Source organism: Bison bison, unplaced genomic scaffold (assembly GCF_000754665.1).
Source record: "Bison bison bison isolate TAMUID 2011002044 unplaced genomic scaffold, Bison_UMD1.0 scf7180017864508, whole genome shotgun sequence".
Taxonomy (NCBI): Eukaryota; Metazoa; Chordata; class Mammalia; order Artiodactyla; family Bovidae; genus Bison; species Bison bison.
In genome coordinates this window covers 6,648,848-6,666,316 of record NW_011495064.1, presented here as the reverse complement: position 1 = coordinate 6,666,316, position 17,469 = coordinate 6,648,848, and the positions used below count along the sequence as shown (strand labels likewise).

The 17,469-nt window shown below is 47.7% G+C and overlaps 2 protein-coding genes across 3 annotated transcripts in view; one reads left to right on the top strand and one right to left on the bottom strand.

The window, feature by feature from the left end:
- The window catches only part of NPAS2 (neuronal PAS domain protein 2), a 152,402-nt gene that overhangs the window by 39,507 nt on the left and 95,426 nt on the right, over nt 1–17,469 (bottom strand). For both annotated transcript variants that reach the window (XM_010829646.1, XM_010829647.1), the window contains exons 8-11: nt 6,534–6,652; nt 5,576–5,658; nt 4,727–4,833; nt 446–593 (exon numbers count right to left, since the gene is read on the bottom strand). In XM_010829646.1, coding sequence (XP_010827948.1) covers nt 446–593; nt 4,727–4,833; nt 5,576–5,658; nt 6,534–6,652 — 457 coding nt within the window. The remainder of the gene's footprint in view (nt 1–445; nt 594–4,726; nt 4,834–5,575; nt 5,659–6,533; nt 6,653–17,469) is intronic.
- On the top strand, nt 3,123–3,647 carry LOC104980843 (dynein light chain 1, cytoplasmic-like). Its single transcript, XM_010829645.1, has one exon. It carries the CDS (start codon nt 3,123–3,125, stop codon nt 3,390–3,392), a length of 270 nt encoding a protein of 89 aa, XP_010827947.1. The 3' UTR covers nt 3,393–3,647.

Here is a 17,469-nt window from a genome sequence, read left to right as displayed (position 1 = left end):
GGGGGTGGCAGGAGGGACTATGTCTCTGAGTTATTCAGAGGCAAAATTTTAATTTTCTTTTCCTACCAGCGACAAGGGAAGGCTGGGGGCCGGATGGAGATGAGGGAAAATATGTAAGTAGGTCACTGAAGCAGTAATTTACGGAGGAACATCCTGGCTGCCTGGAAGAGCTCAGTGAGGCTGTCAGAGGGGCCTAGCGGGGCCCTGGGAGGAAGTCTCAGCCCTGGGAGGCCAGGGCTGGGTGTGGGCTAGGAAGAAGCTGGCTTCTGGGGATTAGTCTGCTCACTGCGAGCAGAGTCCTGCTGCAGAACTCAGGCCCGGGCTCACTCCTCAGAACTGGGGACCCCTAAGGATACTGGGGCTCTGAGCCACCTGCTGGGGACCCCTAAGGATGCCCACCCTCCCAGCCCCTGGCCCGCCCACCCTCCTAGCCCCTGGCCCGCACCTGACCACCGAGTGTGTGCACACGATGAACTCGGGCTTGGAGTTCCACTGGTGGTAGGTGATGTAGTAGTGGGTCTGGAGCCAAATCCACTGCTGGCCTTTGGTTAGAAACCTGTAGCAGCACGACTTCCCTTTGCCAAACTGCATCACTGTGAGTAGAAGACGGAGTCAGCGTATAACCAGCATTAAGACACAAGGACCCTTTCTTCCCACAGTCACTTTTAACAGCACCAGCTTTCAAAATGACAGTGGTCATCTCCCCAGTAGTGATGGCTCTTAAGTGACCATCAACTGCCACGTGTAAAGTACAGAGCTGGTGGGAAGTTGCTACATAACACAGGGAGCCCAGCTCGGTGCTCTGTGATTGACCTAGAGGAGTGGGATGGGGGCGGGGAGGGAGGCTCAAGAGGGAGGGGACATGTATATAATTATGGCTGATTTGAGTTGCTGTACAGCAGAAATCAACACAACAACATTGTAAAGCAATGTCCCTCCACTTGAGAAACAAATTTAAAAAGAAGATCACAGGAAATGGTCATGAATTCTGAAACAATGGAGGGATGATCCTCCTGCTTCCCCAAATGCTCAAAAGCTTAAGAGAGCCTTAAATCCGGGCAGAATCTTCAACTGGGAGTTTAATTAAGGCAATAGTTCCATTCACCATTGCAATGAAAAGAATAAAATACTTAGGAATATATCTACCTAAAGAAACAAAAGACTTATATATAGAAAACTATAAAACACTGGAGAAAGAAGTCAAAGAGGACACAAATAGATGGAGAAATATACCGTGTTCATGGATCAGAAGAATCAATATAGTGAAAATGAGTATACTACCCAAAGCAATCTATAGATTCAAAGCAATCTTTAGATTCAGTGCAATCCCTATCAGGCTACCAACAGTATTTTTCAGAGAACTAGAACAAATAATTTCACAATTTGCATGGAAATACAAAAAACCTCGAATAGCCAAAGCAATCTTGAGAAAGAAGAATGGAACTGGAGGAATCAACCTGCCTGACTTCAGGCTCTACTACAAAGCCACAGTCATCAAAACAGTATGTACTGGCACAAAGACAGAAATATAGATCAATGGAACAAAATAGAAAGACCAGAAATAAACCCACGCACCTATGGACACCTTATCTTTGACAAAGGAGGCAAGAATATACAATGGAGAAAAGACAATCTCTTTAACAAGTGGTGCTGGGAAAACTGGTCAACCACTTGTAAAAGAATGAAACTAGATCACTTTCTAAACCATACACAAAAACAAACTCAAAATGGATTAAAGATCTAAATGTAAGACCAGAAACTATAAAACTTCTAGAGGAAAACATAGGCAAAACACTCTCCGACATAAACCACAGCAGGATCCTCTATGACCCACCTCCCAGAATATTGGAAATAAAAGCAAAAATAAACAAATGGGACCTAATTAAAATTAAAAGCTTCTGCACAACAAAGGAAACTATAAGCAAGGTGAAAAACAGCCTTCAGAATGGGAGAAAATAATAGCAAATGAAGCAATGGACAAAGAATTAATCTCAAAAATATACAAGCAACTCCTGTAGCTCAATTCCAGAAAAATAAACGACCCAATCAAAAAATGGGCCAAAGAACTAAACAGACATTTCTCTAAAGAAGACATACAGATGGCTAACAAACACATAAAAAGATGCTCAACATCACTCATTATCAGAGAAATGCAAATCAAAACCACAATGAGGTACCATTTCACACCAGTCAGAATGGCTGCTATCCAAAAGTCTACAAGCAATAAATGCTGAAGAGGGTGTGGAGAAAAGGGAACCCTCTTGCACTGTTGGTGGGAATGCAAACTAGTACAGCACTATGGAGAACAGTGTGGAGATTCCTTAAAAAACTGGAAATAGAACTGCCTTATGATCCAGCAATCCCACTGCTGGGCATACACACTGAGGAAACCAGAACTGAAAGAGACATATGTACTCCAATGTTCATCACAGCACTGTTTATAATAGCCAGGACATGGAAGCAACCTAGATGTCCATCAGCAGATGAATAGATAAGAAAGCTGTGGTACATATACACAATGGAATACTACTCAGCCATTAAAAAGAATACATTTGAATCAGTTCTAATGAGGTGGATGAAACTGGAGCCTATTATACAGATTGAAGTAAGCCAGAAAGAAAAACACCAATACAGTATACTAACGCATATATATGGAATTTAGAAAGATGGTAATGATAACCCTGTATGCAAGACAGCAAAAGAGACACAGATGTATAGAACAGTCTTTTGGACTCTGTGGGAGAGGGAGGGGGGGATGATTTGGGAGAATGGCATTAAAACATGTAAATTATCACATGTGAAACGAATTGCCAGTCCAGGTTTGATGCATGATACAGAGTGCTTGGGGCTGGTGCACTGGGATGACCCAGAGGGATGGGATGGGGAGGGAGCTGGGAGGGGGGTTCAGGATGGGGAACACATGTACACCCATGGCGGATTCATGTCAATGTATGGCAAAACCAATACAATATTGTAAAGTTAAAAAAAAAAAAAAAAGAAGCCGTGGTTTTCGATATGCGCCACAGCTTTGGTAGCGACGGCCTCTCTATTTGGGCATGCGCTTCATGAGCCCCTCCCCTAGGAGACCGTTGCAGTCGGCCAGCCCCTGCTCCTTGTTAACCATGTGTGACCAAAAGGCCACGATCAAGAACGCTAATGTGTTGGAGGAGATGCAACAGGACTTGGTGGAGTGTGCAATTCAGGCACTGGAGAAATATAATATAGAGAACGACATTGCGACCCATATCAAGAAGAAGTTCGACAAGAAGCACAACCCCACCCGGCACTGCATCATGGGGAGGAACTTCGGTAGTTATGTGACACATGAAACCAAACACTTCATCTACTCCTACCTGGGCCAAGTGGCCATTCTCCTGTTCAAATCTGGTTAAAAGCATGGACTGTGCCACACAGCCAGTGATCCATCCAAAAACAAGGACTGCAGCCTAAATTCCAAATACCAGAGACTATGGTCTTCAGCCTTGCCTCAGGGAACTCCTCCATCTTTGAACCTTTATGGTGTTTTGTACAGGCCATTCTCTGTACTAGTTTGTGGTTATTAAGCAATTAGCAAAACATCTTACATTTGTATTTATTTTCTATTCATACCTCTCTGCCCCATGTTTTTTCTCTTCAAAATCCATTCCTTTAAACAAATAAATCTGTTGAAGAAGTGTGCATAAAAAAAAAAAAGCCCTGGTTTTCCTGGGGCTCACCATCCTGCTGCAGCTGGAGCTGTCTTTGGAGTTGTGGGAGAGACCATCCAGATGCTGGGAGAACTGGACCGAAAACAGACCTGACAGCCAGCAGCCTCTGGATGGATGCTCTGGCTGCCAGCCAGCTGAGCATCCTTGGTCTACATGGCTCTATACAGAGGATCAGCCACAGGGGCTTCCACTGCACACCACCACGCAGGGCTCCTATGGTTAAGTTGCGGCTTCCTTGGGGGTACCCGGTACACACAGATGCTGCTGGGTTAGGCCTGGACAGGGCAGAAAGCTGGACCACGGGTCCAGGAAAGAGGAGCAGCTGGGGTGCACTGTCTCAGTGCCTGGATTTTAGCTCCTCTTTACATGCTAGCGGTCAAGAGAAAGCCTAAACAGGAGACCAAAGCAACAAAAGGAGGCACTGAATCTGCCAGTAAAATAATATTTGTGGGACTTCCCTGGTGGTCCAGTGATTAAGAATCTACCTGCCAATGCAGGGGACACAGGTTTGATCCCTGGTCTGGGAAGATTCCACATGCCACGGGCAATTAAGCTCCAAGAGCTGCAACTACTGAAGCCTGTGTGCCCAAGAGCCTGTGCTCTGCAACCAGAGAAGCCACCGAAATGAGAAGTCCGAGTACCACAGCTAGAGAGTAGCCCCCGCTTGCCATAACTAGAGAAAGCCCCCAAATAAATAAATAAAATAATAGTTATCAGACTATTTAAAAAGCAAAAAAAGATCAAATAGTTTGCATTGCTGAGGGGAGCTGGGAAGGGGCTGGGGGAGGAAGCACACAGATCACAGTCAATTCCAGGTGCAAACAAAACACAGGGGAATCTATACAAGGATCCCCAACAAGGACCACAACTTGATCATCTCAGAGAGGGCAAAATTCTTGGCCTCAGAAGGAACCAAGTAATGCGTCAACTGGCAGAGCCTACGAGTCCTACTGTCAGGGCTGCAGGGAGAGAATGGAGGTCCTCAGGAGGGGAGCTGGGTGGTTGGCAGGGTTACTCACGGTGCTGGTGGCACCTAGCTAGGAGCTCCAGGTCATCCACGTGGTAGTAGTCGTAGCCCGAGGTTCCCAGGACTTCAAAAGGCAGGTACCCTATGATAGGAGGGGCTCTGCAAGGACAGTTGGTAGGGGGGTCTTCATCAGCCCTGTGGGCTTCCTGTAGTGGCCAATCCAGGGGCAGTTTGCATGTTTCTTGATCAACCCAGGGGCCTCATTTCTCAAGAATAAACACAGAAAAAACCATTTGGCAATGGTCAAAACCAGAGAGGCGGTGTTTTCCAAAGTGCTCACATTTTTTGGCATTAGACCCTTGGTTCCCTCGACCTAAACTGGCCCCAGTGATCACAAATGTTATTACTGCTGAATAATTAAAAACAGCTATGCATGGAGTCAGCCCAATTCTAAAGTGTCATAAAAAAAATCAAAGGGCAAGAAGAGGAGATTGTTAGTTCTTCAACTGTGAAAAAATGTAACACAAGAAAGAAAGAAGATTGGTCTAAAGGGACGGAAGGGTGTTGAAGGAAATAAAATGAGAGCTTCCTTCACATCTTGCCTTGCCTAATGGGAGCTGGTGAGGGTCCTGAGTGGGATGGGGGTGGGGCAGGCGGGGGTGTCCCAGAGATGTCTCCAGCGGGGGTGTGTGGCTCTCCTGAGATGCTCTGACCCAACCCAGGACATATCCACAGATGGGACAAATGCAGTGGAGGGAGATCCCAGCCCTTTGGCCAGCAAGCACTTTCCCCACCACGAGAGAGGACCAGGTCTGAATTCTGTCCCCCAAGGAGAGCCTGGCTCCTGGAAATAAGCGCTTGAAAAAGCACCCAACCCAAATGTGTTTTTCTTTTCACAAACCTGTGATCCAGAAATAAAAATTTCCATTCCAAGCTATGCCTTGAAGTGAATTCCTCTAAAGGTTCGTCAACGATGCACATTTCCTGTATTGAAAGGGAGGAAAAATATGACTCGGGGTGCCAGATTCTCACCCCCCACCCCTGGTTGTGTCAAGAACACATGGTCGGCAACAAAAGTGAAAAGCACTTAGAGCGAGTTTCCAAGCTGTGTTGGACCAAACCTCCTCATCAGCAGCTAATTTCGGTATTAGCAGCTGCTAAATTTATTTCACGAGCTGGGGAAAAAGGTCTGAGAGCCAGAATGTCATACCCCTCCCTTCCTATCATCTAGACATGTGGTAAACACATGGAAAATGGCTTTTCATCTGAATTTGAATGAGTAACTTAACTCAACATTCACCCCATCCAAGGGAAAGAAATTACAGACGGGAGTCCGGAGCACTGTCTGACAGGTTTTACCTCTGCCCACGCTGATTGGTGTCAACATACATGTGAAGAGTAGGAAGGTTTACGGAGTTCTAGAAGACCCTTTTCTGCCCCCATGATTCACTGCCTTCAAACAAAATCCCCTCGAGGAGGGCATGGCTACCCACTCCAGTATTCTTGCCTGGAGAATCCCATGGACAGAGGACACTGGCGGGCTACAGTCCATGAAGTCCGAAAGAGGGGCTTTCCAGGTAAAGACTGTGCCTGCAATCTGGGAGACCTGGATTTGATTTCTGTGTCAGGAAGATCCCCTGGAGAAGGGAATGGCTACCCGCTCTGGTATTTTTAGGAAACTGAGGCTTGGGGAAAGAGTTTGTGGGGTTGTTGCTGTACAGAAATCAGATACTGAACATTCTCAGAGTTGGTGATGAGCTCACTGAAATCTTCTTTCACAGAAAGACAAGGAATTACCTGCCACACAAGGTGACTTGGGGGTACTTGTTCTGCCAGATAAATCCTCTCTGGGTACTTGCCTTTAAGAACTGTGGTGTGGCCAGGCGAACGGTGGCGATGAAGCAGACTTCCTTCCCCAAGGGCACTCGGCAGGGCCTTGAAAGGGCGCCATCAAAGCCATTACAAGAGGGGCTGGGCACTGGTGGAGGGGAGGAGACACAGGTCAGCCCTAGCTGGTGTGAGGTCAGCCCTAGCTGGTGTGGGGCCAGCCCCGCCGGGCACCACTGAGCGGCCTCAGGTCCATCAGCCGTTTCATTCTCACAGCAACTTGGGGATGTCAAGTGCTATTCTTACCCCCACTGTATGGGAACCTGAGGCTCAGACTGGGAAGCATTGGGCACAAGGCCAGACAGAGCTGGAATTTGAGTCAGTAACGCACAACTAGGGCTTCCCAGGTGGCTCAGTGGTAAAAAATCCACCTGCCAGTGCAGGAGATGTGGGTTCGATCCCTAGGTCAGGAAGATCCCCTGGAGGAGGAAATGGCAACCCACTCCAGTATTCTTGCCTGGAAAATCCCATGGACAGAGGACCCTGGTGGGCTACCGTCCATGGGGTCACAGAGAGTCGGACGTGATGTAGTGACTAAACAACAACACACAACTCTGCCTCCCACTGCCACTAGTTCTGCAGCCATGGAGGTTACTGCGCTGGGAAAAAATCCTCTGCGAGACCAGCACACAGCCCCACAATGCAGGAGGGTCTGGACGCACACATCAGCTTGTGTCTTAAGGGTGAGCTGCATTGTTAGATGGTGTTCTGATACTGATGGGCTCAGGGGAAGTATGGTGGCTCAGAGGGTAAAGAATCTGCCTGCAATGCAGGACAGTAAAGAATCTGCCTGCAATGCAGGACACCCAGGTTCGATCCCTGGGTTGAGGAGATCCCCTGGAGAAGGGAATGCTACCCCCTCCAGTATTTTTGCCTGGAGAATCCCATGGACAGAGGAGCCTGGTTGAGCATGAGCTATAGTCTACTGAGTCACGAAGAGCTGGACATGACTAAGTAACCAATACTACTACTACTACAGGGGAACTAGTGGGTCTTGACCCTGGGTTGGCCTACCTGGGATTCAAGAGATTGTGCCCTGAACCACCTCAGAGCCCAGGTTGATGCAAGATTTGACTGAGGAGATAGCTCAGGATTCACAGTGACCTCCCCAGTTACACAGCATCCACAATAGAACTCACTGCCCAGGTGACAAAACCCATTCATTGTGTCTTATGTGTTCTCACAGGCCGGGAAGGCTGGCTTTCCTTATCCTTATATAAATGAGGAACCCAAGGTCTAGGAGGTTTGTGTATATCAACTGAGCTCACTCAGAGTTGAAATAGTGGAGCAGGGTTTCCACCCAGGTCTTAGGACTTCAAGCCCTGGTTCTAACAGGACCGAGAAGGGGCTGTTCTGGGCTCCAGCCCACCATGATGCTGAGGCCAGGCCCCCAGAGGCCCGGGGGAGATACCACTTGGCATTACTAGCCATCTCCATAGGAGCAGTACACCTGTCTTCAGGGTGACTGTGAAAAACGGCTTCACCTTCCAGAGAAAACTTCTTGCTCTTTTCAGTGGAGTTTGCTGGGTGGAAGAAAGAGTTCAATAGGAGAAATGTCAACCTATCAGGTACACGGAATTCTCTCCAGATTCCCCAGAACCAGATACATGATTGCCCCCAGCCCAGATCAGCTACTTCAGAAACTCGGGGTGAAGCCTGGGCAGCAACACTTTATGAAGTTTCCCCAGAGACTTCCCTGGTGGTCCAGTGGTTAGGATCCCACACTTTCAATGCAGGGGTCGTGGGTTTGATCAGGAACTAAGATCCTGCACGCCATGCGGCCAAAACATTTTAAAAAATAAAATAAAATTGGGTCTTAAAAAGTCAGTAAAAAAATTAAATTTTTTCTTTATTTTCTTAAAGTTTTTATCGAATTTGTTACAATATTGCTTCTGTTGTATGTTTTGATTTTTTTTTTTTTTTTTTTTTTGGTCAAGAGGCACCTAGGATATTAGTTCCCCAGCCAGGGATCAAACCTGCACCCCTGGACTGGAAGGTCAAAGCTTAACCATGGACAGGGAAAGTCCCTAAGATGTTTCTTTAAAAAAAACAAAAAAACCTCCCCCAATTTACTAACATGCAGCCAGGGTTGAGGATTATTATTCTAGATAATCTACATTACCTCTTTCTTTTTAAAATGTAGTGGATTATATCCTGCATATTTCTGAGCTTGTAGATTCAGACAGAGCCATGTTTTCCAATTTGAGAACATCATAAAACTGTTTTCTGAAAAGAAATCTGTAAGACGCTCTTTGGCTTTCCAGTAATTTTTTGTTTTCTATGTTTACAGGTTTCTAAGTGAATCCATCTATACTAGATCTTCTATCTACAGTGGTCAGCTACCCACCAACAGGAACACACTCATTTTACAAAACATAGTCTCTGAATGCCTTCACATAAATACTAATAAATGTTTCCAAACACGAATATAAAGTGAGGAAAACAAAACAGAGTGGGCCCGAGAGAATTTACATCTGTCGGTCTCTGGCTTAGATCATTGCAGATTAATTTGTCGGGTGGGCCAAGGAAGTCACCAAGGGAAAGGAGAACAAGCCCACACAAGGGAAGGGTCTGCAGATGTGAACATTTGGTCGTTAAAAAAAGACATTTAAAAATTTCCCAGATGTGAAAGATCCTCTCTGCCTGAATCTAGAGACATTGCCTGCCAGATTAAAACCTAATAAAATCCTCTCTTCTCTTTCAGAAGAGCAGGACCTTCCAAACGAACATCTGAGGACATCCCAAGAATTTAAGAGAAACTCTCTACACTATGACCTGGTCTTCCCAGTGGTGCAGTGACAAGGAATCTGCCTGCCTGGGCCAGGAGACATAGTTTGATCCCTGGGTTGGGAAGATCCCCTGGAGTAGGAAATGGCAACCCACTCCAGTATTCTCGCCTGGAGAATTCCATGGACAGAGGAGCCTGGTGGGCTACAGTTCATGGGGTTGCAGAGTCAGACAATAGCCCGCACACACACAAACCACAGACTAGCTTGAGTGACCTTTTCGACTGCTAAATTCATGTCAGTAAGCACCTCCCTGGGTGATTTACTGTGAGGAGGAAGGGGTAGTGAACGCCAGCCCCCGATAACTTCTTCAAGGGGTAGAGCCTCAGATAGTGGAAAAGAAGTGGGTGTTTTGCAGACCTTGCCATTGGCCTGACTGCCTCCCAAGGTGGTTTTTACCAGTCGTCTTATCACTTTGAAGGCTTTAAAGAAGAAAATGCACCCCAGGAGGGACGTCTCATGATTGCTCAGAGTCTGCACTTGATAAGTTGGATACTTTACAGAGGGGCTTGAAACTGAACAAACTCCTTTTCTAAACAAGCTTCCACCCCCAGAAGCCTTAAGCAGATGAAGTCTTGAGCAAAGGTGAAAATAAATGAAGATGAAGTTGTAACAGAGGGCAAGGAGAAAAGCTTGGGGGAAACCAGGGGGAAGAAGACACTGTCCTCGTTTTGTGAACTGAAAGCCTCTGAAATGACTTGTCCTCCCAGCATGAGCTTTCTCACATATTCTAGAGTCAACAGAAGGAGGCTGTGCCCAGGGACCTCTGAGTAATAGGGAACACTTAGAGTAACTTCTCTGGCACTTCCCAAGGTGGTTGAAAAACATTAATTAAGGACTTAATTAGTTGTTTCAACTTTAGTCAGAGGAAAAAATAGATCTAATTACACTTGGCTTCGAGAGCCTCTCAGAAGGATTCACCACTCAAGGAAGGCAAAGTCCTGTCTTATCAGATTTGTGTCCCTTTCCAGACTTCTCCTTTCCCTGCCACCAGCAAACACACAGCACTAACCGACGACAGACACGGAAGTGATTAATTCCTGCCCCACATCCCAGAGTTAGTCAACAGTGGTCTGAGTACAATCCTGTGAATCATTGCAGGGTGGCCTCATTTTCATTGTTTTGTTTGAGATGTATTATTCACAAAAACATCTTACCCCATTTATATCCTGTATAATAATAAAACCCAGTACACTATCAAAAGATAAGTCATTTTGTGGTTATTTGCCATTTAAAATTACCCAGTATTTCTTTGCATCCCATTAACACAAATAATCAAAGAATGACTTGTTTTCATCTGTAACAAACCGATTTCTTGTGTGCAGGGACTGTAATATATTAGTAGTAGTGTTAGTTGGTCAGTCGTGTCTGACTCTTTGTGATCCCAGAGACTGTAGCCCACCAGGCTGCATGGAATTCTCCAGGCAAGAATACTGGAATCGATTGCCATTCCCTTCTCCAGAAGATCTTCCTGATCCAGGGATCGAACCCAGGTCTTCTGTGTAACGTACTAGAGTCATATTTAATTGTGAACTCTGCCTCCTCATACAACATATTAGGAAATAGTCCCCCAAATCAGTACTGAACTTTGGTAGTGGTGGTTTGGTGGTTTAGTCGCCAAGTCATGTCTGACTCTTGCGACCCCATGGATTGTAGCCTGCCAGACTCCTCTGTCCATGGGATTCTTCAGGCAAGAATACTGGAGTGGGTAACCATTTCCTTCTCCAGAGGATCTTCCCCACCCAGGAATTGAACCCAGGTCTTCTTCATTGCAGACAGATTCTTTACCAACTGAGCTAGGAGGGAAGCCCCTCTGAACTTTGCATCAGATGTAAAGGAGACTCTGGGTACTATAACTAGATTATTTTGAGGAAAACAATTATTCCCAACTGATTTAGTATCAGTATGTTCTCTAACTGAGAACATGTTCACCAAATTATATTTTTTAGTTATTTTCTGTACATTTTATAGGGGACATGTTCTGTGTATGGGCTTCCTTGCTGGCTCTGTGGTAAAGAATCCATCTGCCAGTCAGGAGATGTGGGATCGATTCCTGGGTCAGAAAGATCCCCTGGAGGAGGAAATGGCACCCCACTCCAGTATTCTTGCCTGGAGAATCCCATGGACAGAGGAGCCTGGCGGGCTACAGTCCATGGGGTCACAGAGTCGGACATGACTTAGCAACTAAACAACAATGTGTTCTGTGTATAGTGAATAAATAACTCCTATAGTATCAGAAAAATAAGTGATCTTAATCAAAAACCCAAAGCTGAAGAGCTAGCTTTCCCCACAGTGGGAACTGGGGCAGTGGTGGGGTTTGGGTGGGGCTGGTTCTGTCTCCAGCTTTGAGCAGGAGTCTTGCCCACACGTTTACTCAATGACTCTCTCTCGAGATGATCTTCCACCTCACACTGCACCACAGCTTAAAGTCCAATCTGGGAAGAGACCTTCAGATCCTAACCAGCAATTGATGCGCAGACCTTGAGACTCCTGGTTGGCTTCCCTTCCGCAGCCCAGCCTGCTGCTGCTGGTGGCCTGTGGGCTGTGGGAGGCTGGCCCACAACACGGTTCTGGTTCCAGGGTGCTCGGGCTGGCTCACTGCCCTCTGAGGCATTAACACTGGTCAGAAGGACGCCTGAGTGAGAAGCAGCCGTAAACCAGCACGCACAGGCATCACGGCTCTGTGGAAAACAGCCAGGCACCTGTCATGGGCCTCATGCTTGGGGAGATGCAGGATGTTGAAAGGATCAAGGGGTTATCAAGTCCCTTCTTTGCTCACGGATCGTTCAGCACTGAAGTCTCTGATTTCAGAGATCCTAAAAGAATTTTTCCTTGGGCTCAAATTCTCAGGATTCCAAAACCAAGAGAACCCCAAGGTTCAATGGAGGACAATATTAGTGCATATACAGGGAGTCTAAAAGGATGAACCTGTCTGCAGGGCAGCAGTGGAGGCGCAAACTAGAGAACAGACTTATGGAAACGGTGTGGAAGGAGAGGAGGGGATGGACTGAGAGAGGAGCATCTAAACACACGCACCACCATCTGTAAGACAGACAGCCGGCGGGAGTTTGCTGCATGATGCAGGGAGCTCTAACCCGGTGCTCTGTGTCAGCCCAGGGATGTGGGATAGGAAGGGGAATGGGGGGGAAGTTCAAGGGGGAGGGGATGTATGTATACCTATGGTGATTCATGTTGGTGTATAACAGAAACCAACCCAATATTGTAAAGCAATTATCCTCCAATTAATAATAAAAAATTTTTAAAAAAAAGAATGATGATGTCTTGGCATCTGGGGTTGTCTTCCCAATCTGCCTGATGACAGAGGTGAGCCCCCCAAATCAGTCATGACAAGGAGATAAGGATGCTGTGGGGGCAGGGAGACCTCAGGGGGGTGGCAGGACAAGAACTTGCTTCCGAAGGGCAAGGTGGAGGAAGTGGGTGACAGGGAGGGTCAGCCAAGTAAGAAAGAGAGAAAGAGGAACTTGTCTCCTCAGCATCTATTCGGCCATCAGGACGGCACCGTGGAGAATTTGGATCAGAGATGGCCTGCCGACGATAACTTAGTTGCAGTAACTGTAGGAAAACACAGTAATAGTCCACAAGTGTTAGCTGCTCAGTTGTGTCTGACTCTTTGCAACCCCATGGACTACAGCCCTCTAGGCTCCTCTGTCCATAGGATTCTCCAGGCAAGAATACTGGAGTGGGTTGCCATTCCCTCCTCCAGAGGATCTTCCCAGCCCAGTGACTGACCTGGGTCTTCCACATTGCAAGTGGATTCTTTACCGTCTCAGCCACCAGGAAGCCCAATAGCACGCAAATGTGTGTGCGTAGTTGCTCAGTCATGTCCGACTCTTTGCAGCCCCATGGAATATAGCCCACCAGGTTCTTCTGTTCATGGAATTTTCCAGGCAAGAATACTGGAGTGAGTTGCCATTTCCTTCTCCAGGAGATCTTCCCAACTCAGGGATCGAAAGTGTGTCTCTTGTGTCTCCTGCATCAGCAGGTGGATTCTTCACCACTGTGCCACCAGGGAAGCCCATAAGTATACAAGCAGAGTGACAAATAGCTTTCCCCGCACTTCTTGGAACAAATGAAAAAAAAGCTGGTAGGTGTCTGGGAAGACATGAAACAGACAGTGAGGAGGTTTGTTAAAGGAACAATGAGGTCCCTAAGTTTCATTTGTGATGAACATCCACAATGTTCGGGCTGGAGTGTTACAATGTGGAGGGAATTTTTCTGCACTTTCATGAGAAATCATGTCCTGCTAATTACTTGCTCTTTCCAGACTCTCTTTCTCTCTTCACAGCATCCTTCCCATGATGTGCTGTAAAAAGTGGACCGGGCTCTCAGAGCAGCGGCAAAAGAATGCTGTGTGGTTTTTAGCCTGGACCACCACCCAACCTGCTGGGGGTAATGCGTGGTTTCTTCTTTTTCTTCTGCCAGTTCTGTCTGGCATGTGGAAAAATGATATCAGAGAAAGACTGAGAGCCACATGAGGGAGCTGGGGGTCTGCAGTGTGCTGGACTGAAAAAAAAAATCATCTAATGGGCAAATATAAGTCTTAATTGAGTTTCTCCTCTCTCCTGGTATTCATCAATTAAAAGGAATATTTCTCAGGGCCAGAAACTTGTGAGGGTATAAACAAGATCTCCCCCAGATGGTTGGCCTCATCATAGGGTGCTTGGGGAAGTGAACAGGCCCTCGTCCCATCCTCCAAGTGCATATCTTTTGTGTGTTTTAATCACAATTATTGCACAACCCGTACAAAGTTCCCTGCAGTCAGGGCTGAAATAAGCAGAGAGATGGGGCTGATAGTGGTTCTGACCATTCCTCACCACTCCATCTTATTAGATGCTCACACAGGACGATGCCCTTGGGTAACAATTTGTTCTTGATTGTAAACTTGATTCCTCTGCAATCTAATCTGGCAGCACTGATCTTTCCGGAGAAGGATGCTGTACATCCCTGTGCAGTGGAAGGGATACTGTTTCTTACTCTTGGGGGCCTGGGACAGAGAGATCAGACTTCCCTCCAGGAAGCTGTCCTTTAGTGTGAAATGCACGTCCCCACTACCAGTGAGGTCTGGCGGGCAGGTGGCTGGTTGCCTTCACTGAGATGTCTCAATTAGTTCAGCTCAGGAGAAAAACCAAAAACCAAAGAAACGAAAATCCCCAAACCGCAAAGGCAGAAAAGGAGGCAACCTACAGAAACCCCACGGAGCAGACCGGCATCAAGTGTCGAAAGCTGGAAAGCATGCACTGCTGCCAGCATTTCAAATCTGTTTGTGTGGTGAGAGTGCCTGACAAGTTGCTTCAGTCGTGTCCAGTTCTTTGCAACTCCATGGACTGTAGCTCACCAGGCCCCTCTGTCCATAGGATTCTCCAGGCAAAGAACACTGGAGTAGGTTGCCATGCCCTTCTCCAGGGGATCTTCCCAACCCAGGGATGGAACCTGCGTCCCTTATGTCTTCTGCATTGGCAGACAAGTTCTTTATCTCTAGCGCCATCCGGGAAGCCCCATGGTTAGAGGGGAGTAGGTGAAATGAGGGCAGGGAAACTTGCACCCTCTGCCGTGTGGTTTGTGGAAAACCCAGAGTGGAATGTTTGCTGAGGATGACCTATTTGGAGCTGTACCAGCCACTTCTGAAACACTGCTTTCTGGATTTCAGTCCGAAGCACAGTGAGATCCAAATCTGGGGGTGGAGGCTGGGCTCCCAGGGAGGACAGCCTACTTCCTAGCATCAAGTTCTTTCAGGAACTGGGACCTGCCTTTTAGGACCCCTTCCAGCAAAGACTACTCCTACACCTTTGAAACTCACCGGGGCAGTTCTTCCCCAGTCAGTATGTAGGGCTGGGCAGCAGGGCTTGGTTAGGGGTTGGGGGGGTATTTATTTGAAGCATTAAAAAACAAAAATCTGTGACCAGACAAACATAGCCCCAGATGAAGTGATTTTGTTTCAACTCTATTCTGGAAACAGTGGGCAGAGCAGAGGTGGCCCGGAGGCTGCTCTGACCAACAGTTCACCCCGGGGCTCCAAGCCACGGGGTCAGGGTCACAGAGTGGACTTTTTATGGGGACAGGATGAGACAAGCGGTTCTATTGCCCAGCTCAGATTCCTTCTGGAAGCTTCTCACGGAGTAGGATAGAAACTGCCCCCAAATGAAACAATTCGAAGAAAATGACTGATACTTTCTCATCTCATTTCCTGACACAGCGGTCTTCACGGTGATTAAAAATCTAGGTTAAAGATGGGAAGTCCTGTCTGCCCTGCCCTCTGTCCCTTAGAACATCTGTGGCAAATGATGGAGTCCCAAGGAGTGACCAAGACATGCCATTTTGCTCAAGTATTTGGGCTTCTCAGGTGGCTCTAGTGGTAAAAAGAATAGAAAAGGGAAAAAAGCCTACCTGCCAATGCAGGAGATGTTAGCAATGTGGGTTCCATCCCTGGGTTGGGAAGATCCCCTGGAGAAGGGAATGGCAACCCACTCCAGGATACTTGCCTGGGAAATTCCATGGACAGAGAAGCCTGACTGGCTACAGTCCATGGGGTCGAAAAAGAGCTGGACACGAAGTGACTTAGCACACAGCACATTTAGGCAACAGTTGGTACATTTGTGTCCCTGGGTGGGGGAGGGGGGATGTAGCACAGTGGATGTGTGAGCCTGGAAATATCCAGTTAGAGGGTTCAAGCTTGTCAACAGAGCCAGGGTGCTCTGCCCGCCCCTCTTCCAGCCTCCCAGGGTCACAGAGCCAGAGGACCTGAGCAGGTAAGCAGATGGCATCTTCATCGACATGACGTATGGGTCTCCTCTCCGGCTCAGTGCCAGCCTTTCTCCCCTGCCCTGCACTCCACACATGTCACTGGGGGCCTTTTGCCTTAAGGCCTGAGGGTTCCTAGGGATACAAGCCTGGGGAAGCAGTCAGCACCTGTCAGCCTAGGTTCCATCAGACGGTTGGTGAGACAAGCTAGTCTAGGCTGGGAGAGGGTGTCAGGGACAGTTCTCGGAGTGGGGTGGCAGGGGCAAGCGAGGGACCTGAGAAGGATGTCAGGAAGGGGGCCACTGGCCTCCCAACACCTGGAGAGCCCAGGTGGGAAGGGAGCTGAATGGGGAGCCAATGGACCAACGTCCCTGACCACTCAGCACTCGGCAGGAGGCCTGCCCGTGTAGACAGCTCACAGGGCACCGGAAGGTACACACTCCACTTCACTCAGCACACATGAAAGTGGATTTCAACTTCACTTTGGGTTTAAGGCCAGAGACATGGCAAGAGCCTTCCAGGAAGCTGCCCTCCATCTCAGGAGGGTACTCTGGGCTCTGTCAAGGAGTACTCTGTCCTCAGCTCGCCTGGAGTCACAAGTCTTTAGCCTAAATCCTGGCTCCTCGCCCACCGCCTGTGTGTCCAGGGTCGAGGATTTGGAGCCTCGGTCTACATCAACCTGCCTCTATCAGGTACACACGTATGTGCCAGGCATGGACTGTGTGGGCCCAGGAAGGCTGGTGATGAGTCCACAGGTGAGTAAATGCAGTACTTCCTCTTTCCAGGCATCAGAAAAGAATTCACCAGGGACTTCCTGTGGGTTCAGTGGTTGGTAAGCTGCCTGCCAATGCAGGGGATACAGGTTCAATCCCTGGTCCGGGAAGATCTCACATGCCTTGGGACAGCTGAGCCTGCAGACCACAACTACCGGGCCAGCGCTCTAGAGCCTGTGCTCTGCGACAAGAGAGGCCACAGCAACGAGAAGCCCAGGCCTGCAGCGAAAAGCAAGCCCTGCTCATTGCAGAGAAAACCCGCCCGCATCAGTGAAGACCCAGTGCAGCCAAAGTTAAATAAACATAAACACAAATTAAAAAAAACAAATAGAATCAGACAATGCTCCTCAAAGTAGTCAGCCCTACAGAAATAATAGGACTTTTCATGGTAATGGACCCAAGTCGGGTTTCCTATATATTAACAGTTCCTCAAAGTATGAGCTGCTGCTGCTGCTGCTGCTGCTAAGTCGCTTCAGTCGTGTCCGACTCTATGTGACCCCATAGACGGCAGCCCACCAGGCTCCCCCATCCCTGGGATTCTCCAGGCAAGAACACTGGAGTGGGTTGCCATTTCCTTCTTCAATGCGTGA

Bases quoted from the DNA above. Each gene is read 5' to 3' on its own strand.
- LOC104980843 (XM_010829645.1), top strand. From the start codon at position 3,123: ATGTGTGACCAAAAGGCCACGATCAAGAACGCTAATGTGTTGGAGGAG.